This window comes from Lissotriton vulgaris, chromosome 6 (assembly GCF_964263255.1).
Source record: "Lissotriton vulgaris chromosome 6, aLisVul1.2, whole genome shotgun sequence".
NCBI lineage: Eukaryota > Metazoa > Chordata > Amphibia > Caudata > Salamandridae > Lissotriton > Lissotriton vulgaris.
Genome location: NC_141694.1, coordinates 1,164,921,722 through 1,164,941,506, shown reverse-complemented (window position 1 = coordinate 1,164,941,506; position 19,785 = coordinate 1,164,921,722). Strand labels below are relative to the sequence as shown.

General features: G+C 41.2%; 1 protein-coding gene across 1 annotated transcript in view; it reads left to right on the top strand.

Moving 5' to 3' along the window:
- The window catches only part of WDR64 (WD repeat domain 64), a 2,246,160-nt gene that overhangs the window by 2,206,610 nt on the left and 19,765 nt on the right, over window positions 1-19,785 (top strand). Inside the window, exon 34 of the mRNA XM_086925751.1 lies at window positions 6,613-6,726. Coding sequence (XP_086781877.1) covers window positions 6,613-6,726 — 114 coding nt within the window. The remainder of the gene's footprint in view (window positions 1-6,612; window positions 6,727-19,785) is intronic.

Below are 19,785 nucleotides of genomic sequence, written 5' to 3'. Positions count from 1 at the left end.
TCAATTTGTTTGCTGTAGCTTAAAGTCTACTTCACCACTTTATCTTGATAAAAGTGTAAAACATATTTGTTTAAGGCTGGTGGCAGCACAAACAGCTGATAATGTTTAAGGACCAGGCTGTTTGTATAATAAGGCAAACATTTTTTTTAAACAGATTTTATTGAATACAAAGCAATAGCAAGTCTCGAATGTGGCAATATACAAACAATGTATAATACATATGAGCATTCAATCATCTGATGGACCGGGATGCCTCCTTTTAGATTAGGTTGGATATAGGAGGGGTGTTAATCCATTCAATTATGTATATTCTGTACAACAGGACATAGGTACATATGAAGGTATACTTCCAGCCCCAGAAAAGCAAATATTCTCTGTGGCAGACATTGCAAATCAAACTGTAATGAACTAATGAACCCCCCTCCCGTTTACTCCCCCTCCTTTTAGGCACAACATAGCTGAGGCTAATGTCCCAGTATGAGCTGCAGTATACTGATGGTATGGGGTAGTGACCTATGTCGATTTACTTTTCTAGTTCCCTTCCGACAATGTATGTTGAGGGCAAACCACGTGGCTGTATGGCGTAATTCACCACAAGAAGAAGTTGTATCAGGGAGTTTCTGGTGCTTCCTCATGGGAGGAGTCAGGATGCTTCAATAATGTCACTAGAGCCTCCCATGCCCTGGCTGCCTCCAAGGAGCCCTAGCCCCTTCTGGACTCTCTGAGTTGTATAGCCCCTTAATAATCTGCCCAACAAAGGACCTCCCTTTTACACCCACCTATGGAGGCCCCCACAGGGATTTCCAATGCCTGGCAATCTCTCTCTTGGCCATTAAGAGTAGCAGGTCTTGAAATGTAATAGTCAGTTTAGTTTTGGAGGTATGTGGGAACCAATGGTGTACAGCGAACCTCTCTCTCAGTCAACTCGGCTAATGTGTCTGTCACCACCTCCCAAAAGCTTCCTAATTCTGGGCATCTTCAAAACGTATGCAGGAATTCGGCCCTAACCTCCTTGCAGTGTGGGCATTTAGCGGTTTTTATCAGAAAGCATCGATTTATTTGTGCAGGTGTAAGGTACACTCAATGAAATACATAAAAGTCTATCAATTGGAATGGCCACTAATAGATACTTTAGGGAAGTGCTCCACTAATTCACCCCAGAGTTTCTCTTCGATAGGAAGCCCCAGATCATCTTCCCAGCTCAATAGCAAATTATTAAGCGCGGGTAATACCTCGCCACAAAATTGGCAGTATAAGCAAGTGACTGCTTTGTACGTCCCAGATGAGGCTGCTACATATTTGCACTCCCTCCCGAGAGTGAAGATTTGGAGACCCCTTCCCCTCAGTGTTTGAGCATCGTTGTGGTGTGGGCTCTATGTAACAAGAAGTGGCCCTGCAGTAAATCACTTCATTCTCAGAAATCTTCAAGTGGCAGTAGGGAGCCGTTTCATTAAGCTCACCAATAGTTGATGCTCCGGCCACCGTCCAGTTCCTCAAACTGCGCCAGACACCCCTAGGGGCAGTTCCATAACAAATTCCAACATAATGTCTGGGGCGTACGCACGTCTTATTTTCAGCTCCTGCAGACTCCTAACCCACCACTTGCGAAGTACTCTCAATTCAGAGCTGTCCTCAAACCCGGGTGGAAAAACCATACATGATGCAGGACAATAGTTTTAGGACAGTACTGTGTGGTCCAGGTGGTCAGTCTTGCGTACCGTTCCAGCCACCCACTGCGTGAGCCACTGTAGCTGCGCAGCTCAATAGTACTCTCAAAGTCTGGGAGTGCAGGCCCCTGCCGCTTTAGGTCTCTGAACAGTGGTCAGTCCCACTCTACATCTGCCCGCTCCCCAAATAAAGGTTGTTACTAGTGATTGCTAGTTGCAGAATATCCCCGACTGGATCCATACCTGGAGTACTACAAAGAAATATAACAACCGTGGCAGGGGCACCATTTTCAATAGGGTGACTCTGCCCATCAACAAGAGGGGGAGGGTCGCCCATAATTCCATGTTTGATTTCACCTCCAAGATAGCTTTTCCTCTATTACCTTCCAATAAGTCTGCTGGTTTGTGGTAAATTTATCGGAGGCACATTGGGTTCCCATATTACTTTTTTCACTATGGCCGGTCTCTCTCTACCTGCCTTTGTAGGAAACAGGCAAGATATTCTCCAGTTAACTAAGAGGCCCGATACCCATCCAAGATGTGCAAGTAGTTCTCTTGCATCTTCAAAGTCCTCACTCACAGTCCATACAAAAAGTATGAAGTTGTCGACGTATAGCATGATATGCTGGTGCCTACCCATCACCTCCAGGCCTCAGTAGGACACCCCTATTCTGACCCAAGCAGCCAGAGGCTTGATAGCTAGGGCAAATAGAAGGGGAGATAACCCTTCCTAGTTCCTCTACACACTTGGTAGCTGTCCGAGATCATTACCCCAGTCCGCACCCTAGCCCTGGACTCTGTGAACAGAAAAGCCATACAACTCACGAAGCCTGAGCCCAGCCCGAACCGCCAATTTACCCTAACCAGATATGGCCATTTCAGGGTGTCAAAGGCTTTTTATATGTCCACTACAAATAGGAGTACCACAATAGGGAAGCTGGTCCCAGTGGAACAATTCTAAATAGGACACTTATTTAAAAATAAATAGAAACTTGATGCAATAGTATTCCGTAATTCAAAATGCAACATTATTTATTCACATTGCACAAAGGTTTACCTATCAACCAAAAATATATATATACAATTCTGTACCAGACAAGTGCCCCTCGAAAAAATGGGAAAAAGGGAAAGGTATTGTGCATCAAGTGAGGAAGGAAGGAGTGAAAAGGAAAGGGTAGTGACATTAAATTCATCACACCATTATTTACAATGAGAAATCGGCTTTAAGCAGCCTCACAATTAAGCAAATAATGAATGCACAGCCATTTGATTGTGATATCACAGTTGAATAAATCACTGTTGACCAAACTGGCAGACAAAGGAAAACATGTTGAAGTTTCGACCCCCAAATCAAGTAGGCCGTTTAAGTCCTTACACCAGGGTCTTCCTCAGGACTGAATGTGGGGCGCTATGGACCACCCACAAATGGATGGTGGGGAATTATTGGCGGGCCCACTAACTTCAAAGTCAGAGGACGTAAAAATGGCACTATATAACTGTTAGGGGTTCCACGCTGTTGGAAAACACTCCGTAGTGCAGAGAAAGTATTTGTAAATAAAGAAGTCAGTAACCTAATTAAGAAGGTTGAAGAGGTTTGATCAGACTGTAGGATTCCCCTTGAACATCACAACTTCAGTCTTTTCAACATTCAATTTCAAAGAGATGGCCCTCATCCAGCCATGGATGAAGGGCATCAGCTCCTGAAATGGGTAGTGGGCTCTGTAATGATCCTCCAAACAAAGTAGTATCTAGGAGTCATCAGCTTAGTTAAAGATCCAGCATCCTCTTCTAAATAGCTCCTTGATCAAGGGTTGCAGCTATATATTGAACAAGTTGGGCAAAAAGGCTGAGCCTTGTGGGACTCTACAGTCAGCATTTACTTCAGTTGCTTTAAAAGGGGGTAGGTGTACCACTTTTATGTTGTACGAGGAAGGAGTTAAGCCATTCATATGTTGTTCCTATAAGTCCTGCTCGTCTCAGACGCTGTAGGAGAAGCCCATGATCTACTGTGTTGAAAGCAGCGGACACATCTAAAAATATCAACAGAATCGTTTGGCTAGCAACCAGTTTCATCCTCAAATAATCAATAACTGACAAAAGGGATGTCTCAGTATTGTGCATTGGTTGGAACTTGGAACCCAGCTTTCTGGAGATCTAAAATGTTCCAGTTTGAAGATGATTACATATCTCCTGCATTAAATGTGGTTCCGATATTTTGGTTAAGAAGGGGAGCAATAAAATGAGCCTGTAGTTCTTCAGCACAGCCAGGTTCCCATTCACTGTTTTTAACAGAGGGACCACTACAGCCTTTTAAAGACACTCAAAACTAGAACTGTCTGTAAGGAAGTATGCTAAAGATTTCATCGCTCTTGAAGGAAGAGGGGCTTTTGGGGAGCCTGATTTGATTTTACCCAAGAGCTTTAGTAGTGCATCATTGCCCAGGGGAGTGAATTCAGCTACAATAACATCTGCCTCTGCCACACCCTCTGGATCTAGTCACTCCACAACTGGGCTATCTTTTAATGGTTCATGAGCAAGAAAATCTTTTCCCCAAAGAAGTAGTTACATTTATTGCAGCAAGCTTGAGGGGCCCTACTGATTGACTAACTCTCTCCAATGACAGAATGTTCCTCCTGATCTTACAAATCTCTCTTTCAGGATTCTGTGCTTCACTGATCCTATTAGAGTGAAAGCACTGCTTAGCTTGGATGATCAGTTTCCTATAATTAAACAGTGCTCCCTTAAATATTTCTTTACAATTCCACCTTATGTTTCGCCATTTCCATTTAAGTTGTCTCCGTGCTAATTTGGCCTTTCTTAGCTCCTAAGAGAACCAAGTTGAGGAGTGCCTGTTCTGTATGCTGGGCTAATTAACTGGAGGTGCCTGTGTCCGCCCCGCCTTATCTAACCAAAGATGAAAAAGCTGCACTGCCCCGTTTGCATAATTTTTTGAATTTGGCCTAGAGATTTCCAGCAGCTCCATCATCTTTTCCCTATCAAGTGTGTTCAATTCTCTGACCACAGTTAGCACCTGTGTTTCACCCTTGTGGACACCACGGACTGTCAGGTTGAATTGAATAGAATAATCGTCGGAGCATGCACAGGGTTTGATAATACATGGACTCAGCAAGCAGTCTAGAGTCTATGCCAGATCTATTGTATGGCCCTTTAAATGAGTGGGTTTATTAATGTGTTGTATCAGCTTAAGTGATGACTTGAGCTCCATAAATTGTTGACTTTTCAAAGTAGCAGCGCTGTCTTCAGCACAAGAATTAAAATCACCTAATATCATCAATCTTTTACAGTTTATCAGAAGAGAACATACCAGTTCATAGTAAAGAATAGTAAAGTCCCCCATATAATGTGAAGGGCAATATACAGCCAAATCTTGAAAGCCTGATCTAGCTATATAAAGAGCAGGATTGTGAGAGATGGCTTTAAAGAGTGATACTCATACAATGAAGGCGTCATGGAGAGGAACAAACTCACCCACAAATAGCAATATGGAGAGGGATGCTTACTTCTCACAATATCAGACTATCGGATCTGGATGCGAATTTCCCCAAAAGGCAGTACAATCCTGTGCGTAGCAATTGCCAATACTGGTATGCACACACACTGGTTGCTATCTTTGCCCAAACACACACAAACACCCACACACATACACACACACACACAAAACACTCTTTCTCTTTCTCTCCCTCTCCCTCTTTTATGTGTCCCTTTCTTTTGTTTGCAAGGAAGGGTTCCATACACTTTTTTCAGCATCACCACTGGGTGGAATGGAGCCATGAGAGCATTAATATTTCCTGTTGTATATATTTAATCCCATTAAGAACACAAACAACTGACTGACTCAGTCGCACAAATTCCTATCTTTACAATCACCCCTTTTAGCCTGTGAAACTGCAAACCTACCTACAACAGGTGTAACTCTGCTGGGCCTGGTGTAAGTTCTTCATACTTTTGGAACAAATGCTCTCATTGTCTAAGTCCATCTACTCCTCCCTTAACTACGTTCTCTTCTTTTTCCAATCTAGCTATGAAGCTGCATGGCACAAAACACAGGGGAAATATGTATTTTTCATTAAAGTACATGATGTGAAAAATAACACACCTCCTAATACTAAATTATACTTGTTGTGGGAGAAAGGATGATGTTATTTGGTAAACAGTGGCACAGAAAATGTGCTGCTACTGGGAGCTTCGCTGTTCCAGTAGGCTCTAAGTCTTCAATATTTTAAAGGTCCTGAGATGATTTTAGGGGTGACGAAAAAGCTAGTCCTTCAGGGTTGGGAAAAGATGGCAAAGTGGCATCAAGGTTTTGGGCAAGTCTTTGTAAATTTTATCAAGCCTCTCTGTACGAAGGCAGTAACTTGAAATCCAGATCCAATGGGAATGAGGAATGTTTCCACACTTCATAGTACCTATGGCCAACCATTAACATAGGTATATGTAGGGAAGCAGTAGACCCTGGGAATGGATAAGAGAGAAAGCAGCACAATGGAAACCAGTGGTCTTGTCTTATTACTCTGTTTGGATTTGTCATCTATGATAGTTGTAGTAGATCATAAGGATATTCCTGTGAAACTGCAAACATATGCTTCACATGTTCTACTTTGCCTAACCTACGTTGCGCATAAAAGATATGTTTAATGCAGACAATAATCCTTGGATCCTAGTCAGACAACCAGTGCAGGGCATAATAGGGCAGTTTCGCCTGGATAGCAATATTAAACAACATATATAAAGACAATAAAATCCAGAACCTTGCCAACACACACCCAACTTGTTTTCACCTTTTGTTTATTTATTAACACATAAGCTAAGTTAACCTGTCTTGTGTGTGCAGTGGAACTGTACAAACTTATAAACTTATGATTTTGGTCAGATTGCACTTTAAAAATAGATATAAAACATGTGATTGTGTGTGTTCCTCAAATAGGTCCACAGTATGAAGTTAGCAGCTCTTCCGCCGCCCTCTGTGATTATGTATGAAGAAGAGTCTGACATAAGTCTGTCTAGAGGAAAATCAAAAGCTCGGTCTCGGAAAAAAAGGGTAAACAACAATTTTACTATCCTTAAATATTTTCATTTAGATTCTTTGAAAGTGTATTGCAAGTTTTTATTTTTCCCTCTATATGTTTAGGCCTTCTCAATGTCTCACACAGTTTCTGTTACCTTTCATCCCGTATGAACTGTACCCTTAAAGGGTTGAGAATTTTCTATCTCTTCGTTGATTGCCCTTACATCAACACCAAAATCCACTTGGACAATTTGCACAAATCTTGTTAGTCACAGACACAGAACATAGCTGCAATTTTATGAATTTCAGCTGATCCTTCTGCATTTTATGCACTTTATATATTCAGGAGCACAAATACAATGTCTTTATGAATTGTTATTTTCTATTATGTGTTTTTTATGGAGTATCACTCCAAAATAAAAAAAAATCTACTTCATCTACACAGGTCACAGACTTCCATTTCAGTCTCATTGTGTACATAAGAAACCTATCTAGAGGGCTTGCAACATTCTTAGGGAGATTGAGATTCAGTTTAAGTTTAGCAAATCTGCATTACACCACACCTGCCACAGGGGTGACCTCAAATCTGCGATTTGCAAATTGCAAAGTTGTGGGCACGCAGAAAGTGAAGAAGAAAATCAACTCAAATTATGAAACAGTTGTTTTATGGGTTTCCTAAACTAGTGTGTTCTTGCATCAAATGTATGTGATGAGAAAGTAAGTTCCATAAACACACAAAGAATGGCCAAGTCACTGAAGTCTGGTATGGGGATTGCTCCATTTAACTCAAAAAAGATTTTCAAGATATCACCTTACCCACAACTTCTCATGGCATGCTTCACCATCTGCTATTTACCACATCTTGGTGGTGGAATACTTACACCATGGCGGACCCAACCACTGCTGGGAGTTCTTAGATAAATATGATATTCAATAGTTGCAGGGATCCAAATACAAATAAAAATATCTTGAGGTTTATCCAGGGTTTTTCATTATTATGGGTACCTTAGAAATGTTTTAAATCAAATTTAGCGTGTAGGGTGAGATATAAACCCTCATCAACCCATAAGGTTATGCCAACAAATTTCAGCCACTTTAAAGCGCCCATACAGGCCTTCGTCAGAGCTACCCTGATCCTTGCCTCGCTACTTATGCATTCCATGCGATCAACGAAGGCTAATGTTCTCATCTTTCTGGGTTTCTTCTATAAGCAATAACACGTGAAAACAGATTTACAACAGCGGGAGAGATCAGAATATATGTGGCATGTTGCTCAGAGTGAACATTCACCCAGACTGTGTCGAAACTGCAATGCATTCTTCTTGGCTTTTTGATATAATCAGCAAAACACCCAATTCAAATCCCTGTTGAATCAAACTCTGTGAAGTGTTGAGTTACATGCGAAAATTCACTGCAAAGCCACTCCTAAACACTTTCCATTTGTGAACATGCCTAGGTGTACATTCTCACACATGTGCATCATGAACTTAACCTAGAATTAGGGTGGTTTGAAATCTTACTGGTCATAACGGGAAGGCACTCCTCTTTAGTCACACACTGAAGACAAAAAACAAAATATGGGAGCAAGAAAATGTCTATTACAAAATGAATGGTATAGTGGCACAAAAAGTGCCAGTACTAATCGCCATTGAGCCAATTAATATTCTTCTTGTATAGGTAAACCCAAGGGTTTTTTTTACCTATTATTGAGGTTTTCAAACTTTCACAGAAATTAGACATGTTGGTGGTTTTTAAAAACATCAAAGGCAAATCATTATGATGGTGAGCAATATCGTATGTAGAAATTGGGTGGTATCAAATTCTTCTCACTGTTAAATATTGGAGGGATTTGCTAGCATGAGCTGAAAGCCATTTTGTATTTCTGGCAGCCATCTTGTTTGCCATGTGCTGCCACATGCTCGCCATGTGCTCTGTCCTTCCTCAGTATTGACTGCTCTTGTAATCTGCCTAGAAACTATCTATATTCAGCATTTTCCGCCTTCGCACATGCTCAGTTGAGCTTGCAGCTGTCCTTGTAACTGTTCCTTGTATGTAAATGTCAGGATGTGTTTGCCAAAAACAGCCACTGTTAGCTCCTCCCACTTTGTTGAGCAAGCAGGTCTTATATGCCCATATTAGTAATTTTGCATGCTTACATGTGCCAGGACCTCCCCTTGGTCTTATGCTGACTATGTAACCCTAAGCATATATAAGGTCCATGTTTTCTGTACTCCTTAGCCTGCCTCATTCATTTGCTAAGGCTTCTGTGTGATGTAGTCTCCCTCATCTGAGGTTTAATAAATATGTATTTTATATTACAGCTTCTATGCCAATTTCTTCTTTGGCCCCGCCCCACACACACTAGGCTATACAACCTCTTCCCGCCCTTTCCCCCACTGTGATGGACAGCTCACTTGAGGGACCTCGGCTCCTACCAGCACAGTGGCAAAGTTACAGACACATGTGGTCACTGGAGACAGTATCAGTGAGACCCCTGAGAAGGTTTTCTATTTTCTTCATCACCCTACTCAGCGGGACTGAAAAATGCACGCCCCTCTTGCCTTGTGCTTCACTATAAATCATGGTGCCTAAGGAAATACCACTAGGTACACAAAAAATAGCCAAAACACACCACCACCCACCAGGCCTACTCACTTCATCAAGGAGATGGGCCTGCAAACCACCCTATGTCTAGGATAAGTGCATGATGCACATGTAAGTGTGAGAGTGTACACCTAAGCATGGTCATCAGTGTAGAGCGTTTAGGAGTAATTTGCAGTGGTTTTTCTCAAGTACCTCACCTTTTCACTGAGTTTGATTCAACAGGAATTTTAACTGGGTGTTTTGCTGTTTATATCTAAAATCTGAGAAGAATGTATTACAGTTTTGACAGAGTCTGGGTGAGTGTTTACTCTGAGCAACAAGCCACATATGTCTGATGCCTGTGTTATAAATCTGTTATTACAGGTTATTTCTTACAGACGAAATCCAGAATGGTGGGAGCTTTAGGCCTCATTTGATCGCATGGAAGGCATGAGTAGCAAATCAGGGATCACAGTAACCCTGACAAAGGCAGGAAGCACATAAGGGTTTTCTATAACTGCTGAAAAAGGTTGGCATAACCCCACCCACAAAATGTGGTTTTATTTATATCTGAGGTACCCAAAATAAAGGAAAAACCCTGGGTTTACCACAAGATATTTTTATTTGTATTGGATCCCTACAAATATCCACTATTTTATTTATCTTAGAACTCCCAGCAGTGGGTGAGTCCGCCATGGTAGTATTCACCTACCATGGTGTGAAAAATCGCTGATGATGAAGTATCTCTCTTTTTGTGTTTATATAAAGAAAGTCTCATACCTTTACCCCCATAGAGAAAAAGCATGGGTGCCCGTATTTTGCATCTTGATGGGAGGGGTGTAGAATTTGGCTAGGCAGGTAATGGTTCAGTTTCAAGGAATGGTTCAATTTGTGGCCACTACACAGGACTTAGAATCTGACACTATGAGTAAGTGTAAAGCCTGCAAGGAGAAAGTGAAATGTTCCCTTTGACTCAATGTACATTTGGTGGCAAACCACTGCATTGCTACTCGTTGAAAATGTTAGGAGGAAAATAACAAATAAGAGAGGAGGTTGTTCCTCTAATCAAGCTTTTAAGAGGACCATTTCTTACAATATTTAATGTGTAAAGAAAAGTTTAGCAAACTGTTTTACTGAGAAGCTTCAAATTAACAAAACAATATATTTTTTGTGTAATTAAAAATATTAAGTTAGATGGAAGGTGTATAATAGGACAATGGTGGTCATTGCTGCTAGTGCCATTGGCTGGAGTACCGGAGGTGGTGCTCACTTGTGACCTACCAAAAAGGGGGAGAGGTGGAGTAGGGTCGCATGAAAGAGGGTGCTCAGCAGAGTTAAAAAGGAGAGAGTAGAATACTAAGTGGCTAGTCCCAGTAAGAGCTAGGAGTATCATATTTGTGATTAAGAGCAAGTACCACTTCAAAGCCAAAAAAGACAGACAAGAAGGAACATTAGGAATATCAAATGAGGAGGAAAAGATGAAAGAAATGTTAGTCAAGAAAGAGGGAAACTACGACAGATACAGGACAGAAGACAAAGTACTTCCCAAAACAAATATAGCAATCAATGTTATGGAGTCTACCACCCTCCCTCCAACTGGTGTATGGACTACAACACAGGTGGAAATTTCAAAAAAGAAATCACAAGAGGTCTGCCTAGAACACCACCCCAGATGGCACCTCAGATAATTGCCAACCAAGACGGATAAACCAGTAAATCTCATGGCTGAAGCCATCACTGGTGTTGGTGCGGTGTGAGTAGATATTGTAGAATATGAAAGATATTATTCAAGGGAGAGAGAGTCCAAGGTACTCTTCACTGTGAGCAAATGGTCGGAAAAATATCAGAGATAGTTGTGCAGAGGATGAAGAAGCAGAGGAGTGGTGATACTGATTTATTTAAAATTAGGTTTCATCTAAATCATTACGGTAATACTACCGCAGGCCTAAAATAAACAAACTTACATTAATATAAATGAATTGGGAAAACTTTTGTGAAGTTACTAATGTCTCAGATCTTTTTACTGGGTGTGAGTGTTTGACTGATTCAGATGCTCCGTCCATCACCACCCCCTTTTGTATCCCTTTTGGCCGCCATAAGTGTGGCAGGGTATGCTCAGACGTGAGTCCCTTGCTCACTTTGCCACTGGATTCAAGCAAGCAGGGCTGAAGACGGCTGGAGTGCCAGAAACCGGTCCTCGGAAGCTTGTTTCCGGTCCAGGGAAGACATGGCTTGGCAGTTCGGGCTGGACTGTTCCCATGAGGCACAGGGTCAGACTGATTTGCATATAGCCATGTCTGAACTGGGGTGGCAGAGTGGGCTAAAGAACTGTGATGGTGATGGATTCAACCCAGATCTTTTGACTGGGTGTGAGTGTTTGATTGATTCAGATGCTCTGTCCATCACCACCCCCTTTTGTACCACTCAATTTAGAGTTTGGCAGACAATACTATAGCAAACATTTACCAGAGATTATAACTTTTCAGCCAAACTAACGGATCCCCATCTGAAAATTTTAGGGCCAGGAGAACCACCCACTTTTCTCTATGGAGCACTAGTTAGCTCCATCAACAGAAAGTTTCCACCTACAGCTTGAAAGAGTAGGGGCTGCTGAAGAATAGGTATCACAGTGTCAACCCTATTTAGAATAGAGAAAGTAACGTCTACTTCTTTCTGTCCATCACCTCCAGGTAGAACCTAGTGGTGAGGGCCAAAAAATAAAATAGAAACTCCCATTTCCAGGGAAACGCCCCCTGGGTGTGGGGATCATTTGTTGTTTGTTTTTCAACATGAAACTCCCACAAAAATGTAAAATATAGAAAAGTTTGGTGAATGGCTGTCAAAAGTGATGGAGGCCTTTTTGCAACTTGACTGGAACTACCATAACAGCAGTTCCTGCCAAGGTACAGAGATCACCGCTGTACTGACAGTGACCTCTAAAGTTGGAAATAGCATTCTGCCAGGGTGGCAGATGTAATGTTCTCTACCACCCTGGTAGACTGTACATCGTCTGCCAAACATTAGATCACAAACTAAATTATACTTATCCTAAAGGTTGTTTTCTACTATTTTGGGAGCCCTGAATGGCGTGACTCCATAAATGTAGATGTGATTTGGTAAATGCAGATACATTAAACATGCCACAGCCAGGAGCTTCACTGTTCCAGTAGGCTATGAGTCTCCAATATTTTGGAGATCTAACATGATCTTTCGCGATTGGCTGAGAAGGCTAGTCCATCTATGTTAGGAAAGATGGCAAAGAGACATCAATGTCGGGAGCATGTATTGGTGAACTGTAACTGTGTCATAATATGGTTGGAAAGACTTAGAGTGCAGACATGGGAGAGAAGAGGTTAATTTGGAGAGGAGGCAAGTTGTTGAAATGTTCCTTTTCTCTTTTCACCTTTTCATGACAGATGGTAATGCCCATCTTAATGCTGTGAATACACATGTATTGTTAAAGTTAAAGTATAAATGCTAGCAATTTAATTGTGAGGAAGTAAATGTCACTTGATAGAGAGGGGGTGGAGTCATGGTGGGTCTCTCTCGTTGGGAAATGGGCAGAAAAATGCTACATGATTTGACCAGGGTAAGGAAGAGGATTAGGGATAATAGAAGGCCTATTAAAGTAGAGGCACTGGGAAAATAGGTAGCAGGAATAGGGCCTGTGTGCTCAAACCAGTGAAATGATCTTATGCTTAGTAGATTTCATGGTACTGAAAGGCAGTGCTTTCTGTGTGCTGGTAATGATGGGGACCAATGGGACTGGTGGCTTAACTAGGAAAATGGTAGAATAATGATGAAAGCCTTTTATTTAGGAAAAAGAAGAGTAGAAAGAGTTGAAGTGGTCAAGAGAGGCGAAGTTGTGCCACTCCGGGTAAAGACAGTGTTCAGCAGGCTGAGAGCCACTGAGCACAGGGAATTTTTTATCCATGAGAGGAAGCTATGGAATAGAGAGAAAGCTGAGTGTAATGTGAACATTTTGCAAGAAGGTGGGCTGAAATGTGCAGGTTTTTGGACACTATCACTCATGTTTGTGAAGCAAAACAGGCAGTGAGAATAGACATGGGAAGGAAAGAGCTGGCATTTGAGTGAGAAGGGGATGAGTGTTCCTCTTTGTGACAGCTGTATTTGTACTATTTCACAGTGAGGCTAGCTTGGGATATGGATTTGCAGGGGCTCTATTGTAAAATGGCCTGGGTGAAAGATGAAGAGCACAGGTATGAGAAGCCGCTTTCAGACTTCCTCAAGGATGCTAACATAAACTGATCAATAGTAGGATGAGTGAGCCTGAAGTAAGAAGAGAGAATACATGTGCTGAAAATCTATTTGATACTAGCAGGTCTCGTGGCTTAGTTGACGTATGCGTCCACTGTAGGGGCCTGTGTTTGAACTCATGGTCACAGGTTTAAATCCCGGTGGGTCCACTCAGCCTTATATCCTTATGAGGTTGATAAAATGAATACGGTTGAGTAACAATAAACATCTGTTATTCAGTGCCAAGATACTCTTGGTTAAATGTGGGCTTTACAAATGCACATGTTATACAGTTGACAGGGTTAGAACTATACTAAGGGATTAGATAGTGACAGAAAAAGCTTGGTCAGTTTTGCAGTTGATGTGCATGCAGTGATAATCTCAGTATGTGTGGTGGAGAGAGAGAGAAAGCTAGCAGTCAATGATCCTTCTAGGAAGGAAGCTAACAGGGAAATAATTTAGTATATTTTGACATTCAGATAGAAATCAGTTAGTGCAACCATGAAGACATGGCAGCCATCTGGAGCTGGCCATTGAATAGTCGTCTGTCAAAAATTGGCAGATATTCCATCCCACCAGGTTTTGATACTCCCTCTCATTTAGAGGGACGGGAAGCACATTTTCCAATTGGCAGAGCCACATCCTGTAGTGAGGGGTGAGCCTTGTTTGCGCACATTGCTTTGTTAGCATAGGCTTATTAGAAGTTTAAACACCGCTTTACCTTTTGCTGCTTTTTGCACACAACACTGCATTTAGCTGTTGTTGTAAGTTAGGCTGCGTGAATTACTTCACATTAGAATGGCTTGTTTTCGGCATCCCCAGACTTACATCCGACCCTAGTCTGCCAGTGAGTGCTAAAACCTCCAAGGTTATCATAACAAGGCAGCTGTTGTTCGGACTGATCGGCTTACGTTTTAGGCATAAAATACATGCAGCTGTAAGCCAACGGAGATTCTGGCACCTTTAATATTGCACTGAAGGCATGATTTCAGGCACTTGGAAGAATTCCGTTTCCAGAGAGATAGAGAGCTTTTGCAGATCCTGTGATACACTCCTGCTGATCTTAGAGGTATGGGGTCCCCCACACAAGCCTATGAGACCTTCTATATTTTATATAACATAGTTTCTATCTAGGGAGGGTGATATACTAAGGCGCTATAGACCTGTTTTCACCATCATTGTAATATGATTTCTCCTGTTGTGTTTTATGTAATTGTAAAAATGCTGATCATATTATTTCTAATCATATGTCTGCTTATGTCAGCAAAGATACTGCATCTTAGAGCACATCGTTAAAATAAATATTTTAACCTTTCCTGTGTCTCTTTTTAACTCCTGTTGTGGACTGGTATGAGAATAACAAACAAAAGAGTGTTCTTGATTCCCACCATTCCTGAGTATAACCTAAGTTGAATGTTCTGGGTTGTCTAATCATTGGTTTGTTTGCTATAGGAAGAAGAGGTAATGTGACACTGATGCTAGTCGGTTAGGGTTTCTAGGTACAGAGGTGAGTTTTTTGGTCCACCACAATTCACTGAGGTCCTGGGTCTCTGTGCACAGTTCTGTGTAGGAGCAGAATCCTTGCAACATGGCGCGCCCAACTTAGTGGTCTTTTCTTGGAGACTCTCGAGTAGTGCTTATATCAGTTGACGACCCCCTCACTATTGTTTCCAGTTGACAGTGGTGACGGATAAACTTACCTATAGTTAAATAGATTTTTTTTAAGCTTGATCATTTAAAACTGTTTCTATTTTGGTTACTACCCAGTTGTGCTACGTTGCTTTCTATTGTCTTTTTCTCTGCTGTGTCATTATGGGTGATGTTGAAATACCCCAGCATAGCCAGATGGTGGTCCACAACCATTTACAGTCCTATGCCATCCCCTTGAAGGGCATGGTAGTTGTTTTTTGTGGTGAGTCATGATGCCGCATACCCGTTTGCGCTTTTCTACTCATGGGTTACATTCCCTGCAGTGAATGCAGATAGTAAAACGTTTCATGTTTACACTGCCACTGCCGTGCCTATGGAGTACACTCCTTATAAGACACAGATTCCGATTTCAGCTTGGCAGCATCGAATTTGGTTTAATGGCGCCCTTCCACACTCTTAAACAGCGGTTGGGTTAGGTCCTTTGTCCATCCCAGGCGCTTCTTGGCCTGTGTTGGCTGGATTTACCCCGCACCCATTAGCCTTATTGGTTCCCGTTGCTGAATTGAGGCCCCTTTATACCTCCTGTGTAGGATATATAAGGCCCTTGGTGCAACGGCTAGGGCGGTTGACCTCGAATCTGGGGAACTGGGTTCGAGTCTTAGCAATGACGCCGAACATCCCGTGATTCTGAGCAAATCACTTAATCTCCCTGTGCCTAACAAAAATGAATGTGTGGCCTCAGGTAACGTAACTGGTGCTATGTAAAGTGCTCTGATACCCGATTCGAGTCAAGTTTGCGCTATATAAAACTCTTAAAAAATAAAGTACACAACCCGCAACATCCAGGGCGGGGCACCTGGAGCTGCAGCACATCTAGTTGGACCGGGCGGAATGAAGCTTAGTCCCATCATGGTTAACGCGGTTATGGGCAAGGGCCCCAGGATAAGGATGATATGCCTTTTTGGCTTGCCGAGAAATTTGACCAACTGGAGGCAGTATTTCCTAATACGACTCCTGTGGAGAAACACAGGATTCTTACTATTAGTTTGCAAAAAGACTTAGTGCTGGAAGTGACTGATTGTAACACATGGAGTATGAATTTTGCCGCAGTCTATGCTAAGTGCTTCGGCACTCCATCCACGGTTGTCCTACATTCCGTCATTAGGAGTGTTCAAGATGAGCACGGACCAGAGGCGGCTGTTGAATTGGGAATGAGTCTCTTTGGAGTGTTTGATGTAGTCTCCAATCTCGTCCTTTCAAATGTTAAAGGAGATGCAGTAATCTTCCGGGTGTCTACTGCTTTGCGCGATGTCCCCGATGCCAAGAAACCCTGTCAGTTACCGAAAATTATTACGGCGGCTTATAAGACCATTGGCCTGAATAGTTTAGGTGTTAAGGATTGTAAAAAACAAGGACCCCCTGAGCAGTGGCATAAGCAAACTCCTAGGACAGGGATAATAATGTGTGAATAAAAATTCCTAGGCAGCTCAACAATGGAAACCAAGTGACATTAAATGACAGGGAAGGTAGAACCAAGAAAATTACATAAAAGCCATCATTTTGAATAAATGCAATTAAAAAATCATATAGTTAATTACACAACATATACTATATGATGACAAAACAAGAATTTAAAAACCCTACATTTTATACATAGACACTAATCTTAAAAATGGACACCCAAGAAACTTTATGTAGTTGGTATCCTAGAACAGTGGCGAATAAACTCGACGCGCGTTTCGGCTTGGACAACGCCTCCTTCAGGAGCCACACAATTATAGTCTGAAACATATATACATAAAAGTCCTGTTACAATGTGGTAAAAAATAATATGAACACAAAATTACATTAAAAAAAAACATGTAACATTTCATCATACATTTTATAATAATAACCCTTCTAACTATCAAATAACTTAATGTGTATCTCATTTAGTTTCCAAAGCTTGTTTGATAAAGCATCATTGTACAAATAGTGAGGTACTCATATGTGAAGACACAGAGGGCAGAGGGAAGGGATGAGAGAGATTAGATGGAAGGACAATATAGTATCAAGCAGGATAAAGGACATCACGGGATTAGTGCGCCCAACGTATAAATTCTTAACATCATACCTGGTCCTTACAGATAATCATTGAAGAACACAGTCATTTGAACAGTATCATTCATAATCAATAATGATTGAAACTCACTAGTTTTTTAGAAAAAAGTTTCACAGGATTTAAAGATGCTTTCAGTTCGAATCCGTGGGTAAAAAGTAGCAAGAAAAAAATATAGTCCTGACTCTGAAATAACACATATAATATCAAAGTTAATATAGCAGTCTCCAAGCGATCTAGGATGGCACTTTAGTCAAAACAGTCATATGAACACTGGATGTTTCATGAATAATCAATCTAGTTAATGCATTCTCCGCTCAACTTTATATCTGTAAGGTCCTATATCGATATTTGCACTAATAGACGATATATGTGGCCACTTTTTCAAGCTCGGCCGCATATTGCAACCTTATATCCTTCTGAGGCCCATGTCAATATTTATACTAGTGAATGAAGTATATAATCGCTCCCCTAAAACTGCCCGCAAATCATAACAATATATTTGACTGTTGCCAAGGTAAATGAATAATGGTTCAGTATCTCTAGGGAAGAATGAAGGACTGTTAAATCGCAACATTTCATCTGTCTGTTGCCCTAAATAAACAGATAGTATCTCCCTATTAGTGAAAAAATAGGTGGGAGGCGGTAACAATGTATTGAACGCTATTAAATCATTTACCTGAGTCAAAACTGGTTATGACTTGTTAAAAAAGGGGTTCCACTTTAACTGCCGGTGATCGGCATCTGGGCATTATCTAAAGAACAAGAAAAATGTTTCAACGTTACATTAAGGTGTCCTTTTTTAATCGTACATCGTTACGCGGGCCAAAATCGGCAAAACGAGGATAGAGCAACAATGGATTAATTGCTCACCTGAGGGGATATAGGGCCAGATGTAGGTAGCCCTTTACCGATCGGAATCGGCCGAAAATACCGATTTTCGTCCGTTTCCGATCGGTAAAGGGCTAGGGAGATGTAGGTGCACATATTCGGTAATTTTACCGAATCGGTATTATTACCGAATCGGTATTGTTTACCGATTCAGTAAAATTACCGAAAATGCTAAATTGGAATGTGGGTTGCCAATTTTCCATTGGCAAATGGCTTTCAGAATCGATATTTTACCATGGAATACAAATCCATGGTAAAATACCGATTCCTGTGTACATGCACATCTGTGCATGTACACATGTGCCATGTGACAGACAGACGTGCCCTTAGGGCATGTCTGTGTGCCACATTGCACACATGCCCGTTTTGGGGGGGCTAGAGGGTGTCAAAGTGACACCCCCTGCACCCTGACAAACTCGGTATTTACCGATTCGGTAAATACCGATTCGGTATTTACATTGAATCCTATGGGCTTCAAGGCCCATAGGATTCAATAGCAAATACCGATTCAGTATTTACCGAATCGGTAAATACCGAGTTTTAAGGTATCGGTAAAAAATCCAGATGTTGGTACCTACATCCCATTTACCGATTTTGAAATACCGAATCGGTAAAATTCGGTATTTCAAAATCGGCAAATGTGATTTACCTACATCTGGCCCATAGTCCTTAGGTAATATCTATATCCTGGTCTTACTCAGAGTCAGGACTATATCTTTTTCCTGTCACTTTTTACCCACGTATTTGAACTGAAAGCATCTTTAGCATCTTTAAATCCTGTGAAACTTTTTTCTAAAAAACTAGTGAGTTTCAATCATTATTGATTATGAATGATACTGTTCAAATGACTGTGTTCTTCAATGATTATCTGTAAGGACCAGGTATGATGTGAAGAATTTATACGCTGGACGTCCTTTATCCCGCTTGATACTATAATGTCCCTCCATCTATTCTCTCTCATCCCTTCCCTCTGCCCTCTGTGTTTTCACATATGAGTACTTCGCTATTTGTACAATGATGCTTTATCAAACAAGCTTTGGAAACTAAATGAGATACACATTAAGTTGTTTGATAGTTAGAAGGGTTATTAATATAAAGTGTATGATGAAATGTTACATGTTTTTTTTTAAATGTAATTTTGTGTTCATATTATTTTTTACCACATTGTAACAGGATTTTTATGTATATATGTTTCAGACTATAATTGTGTGGCTCCTGAAGAAGGCGTTGTCCAAGCCGAAACGCGCGTCAAGTTTATTCGCCACTGTTCTAGGATACCAACTACATAATGTTTCTTGGGTGTCCATTTTTCATGATTAGTGTCTATGTATAAAATGTATGGTTTTTAAACTCTTGTTTTGTCATCATATAGTATATGCTGTGTAATTAACTATATGATTTTTTAATTGCATTTATTAAAAATTATGGCTTTTATGTAATTTTCTTGGTTCTTCCTTCACTGTCATTTAATGTCACTTGGTTTACATTGTTGAGCGGCCTAGGAATTTTTATTCAAACACATAGTTTAGGTGTTAAGCCTTTTATTGCTAAATCAACGCAAAAGCAAACTCATGCGGCGAAGCCTGACAAAGATGATCGCCCCTTTGTTCCAA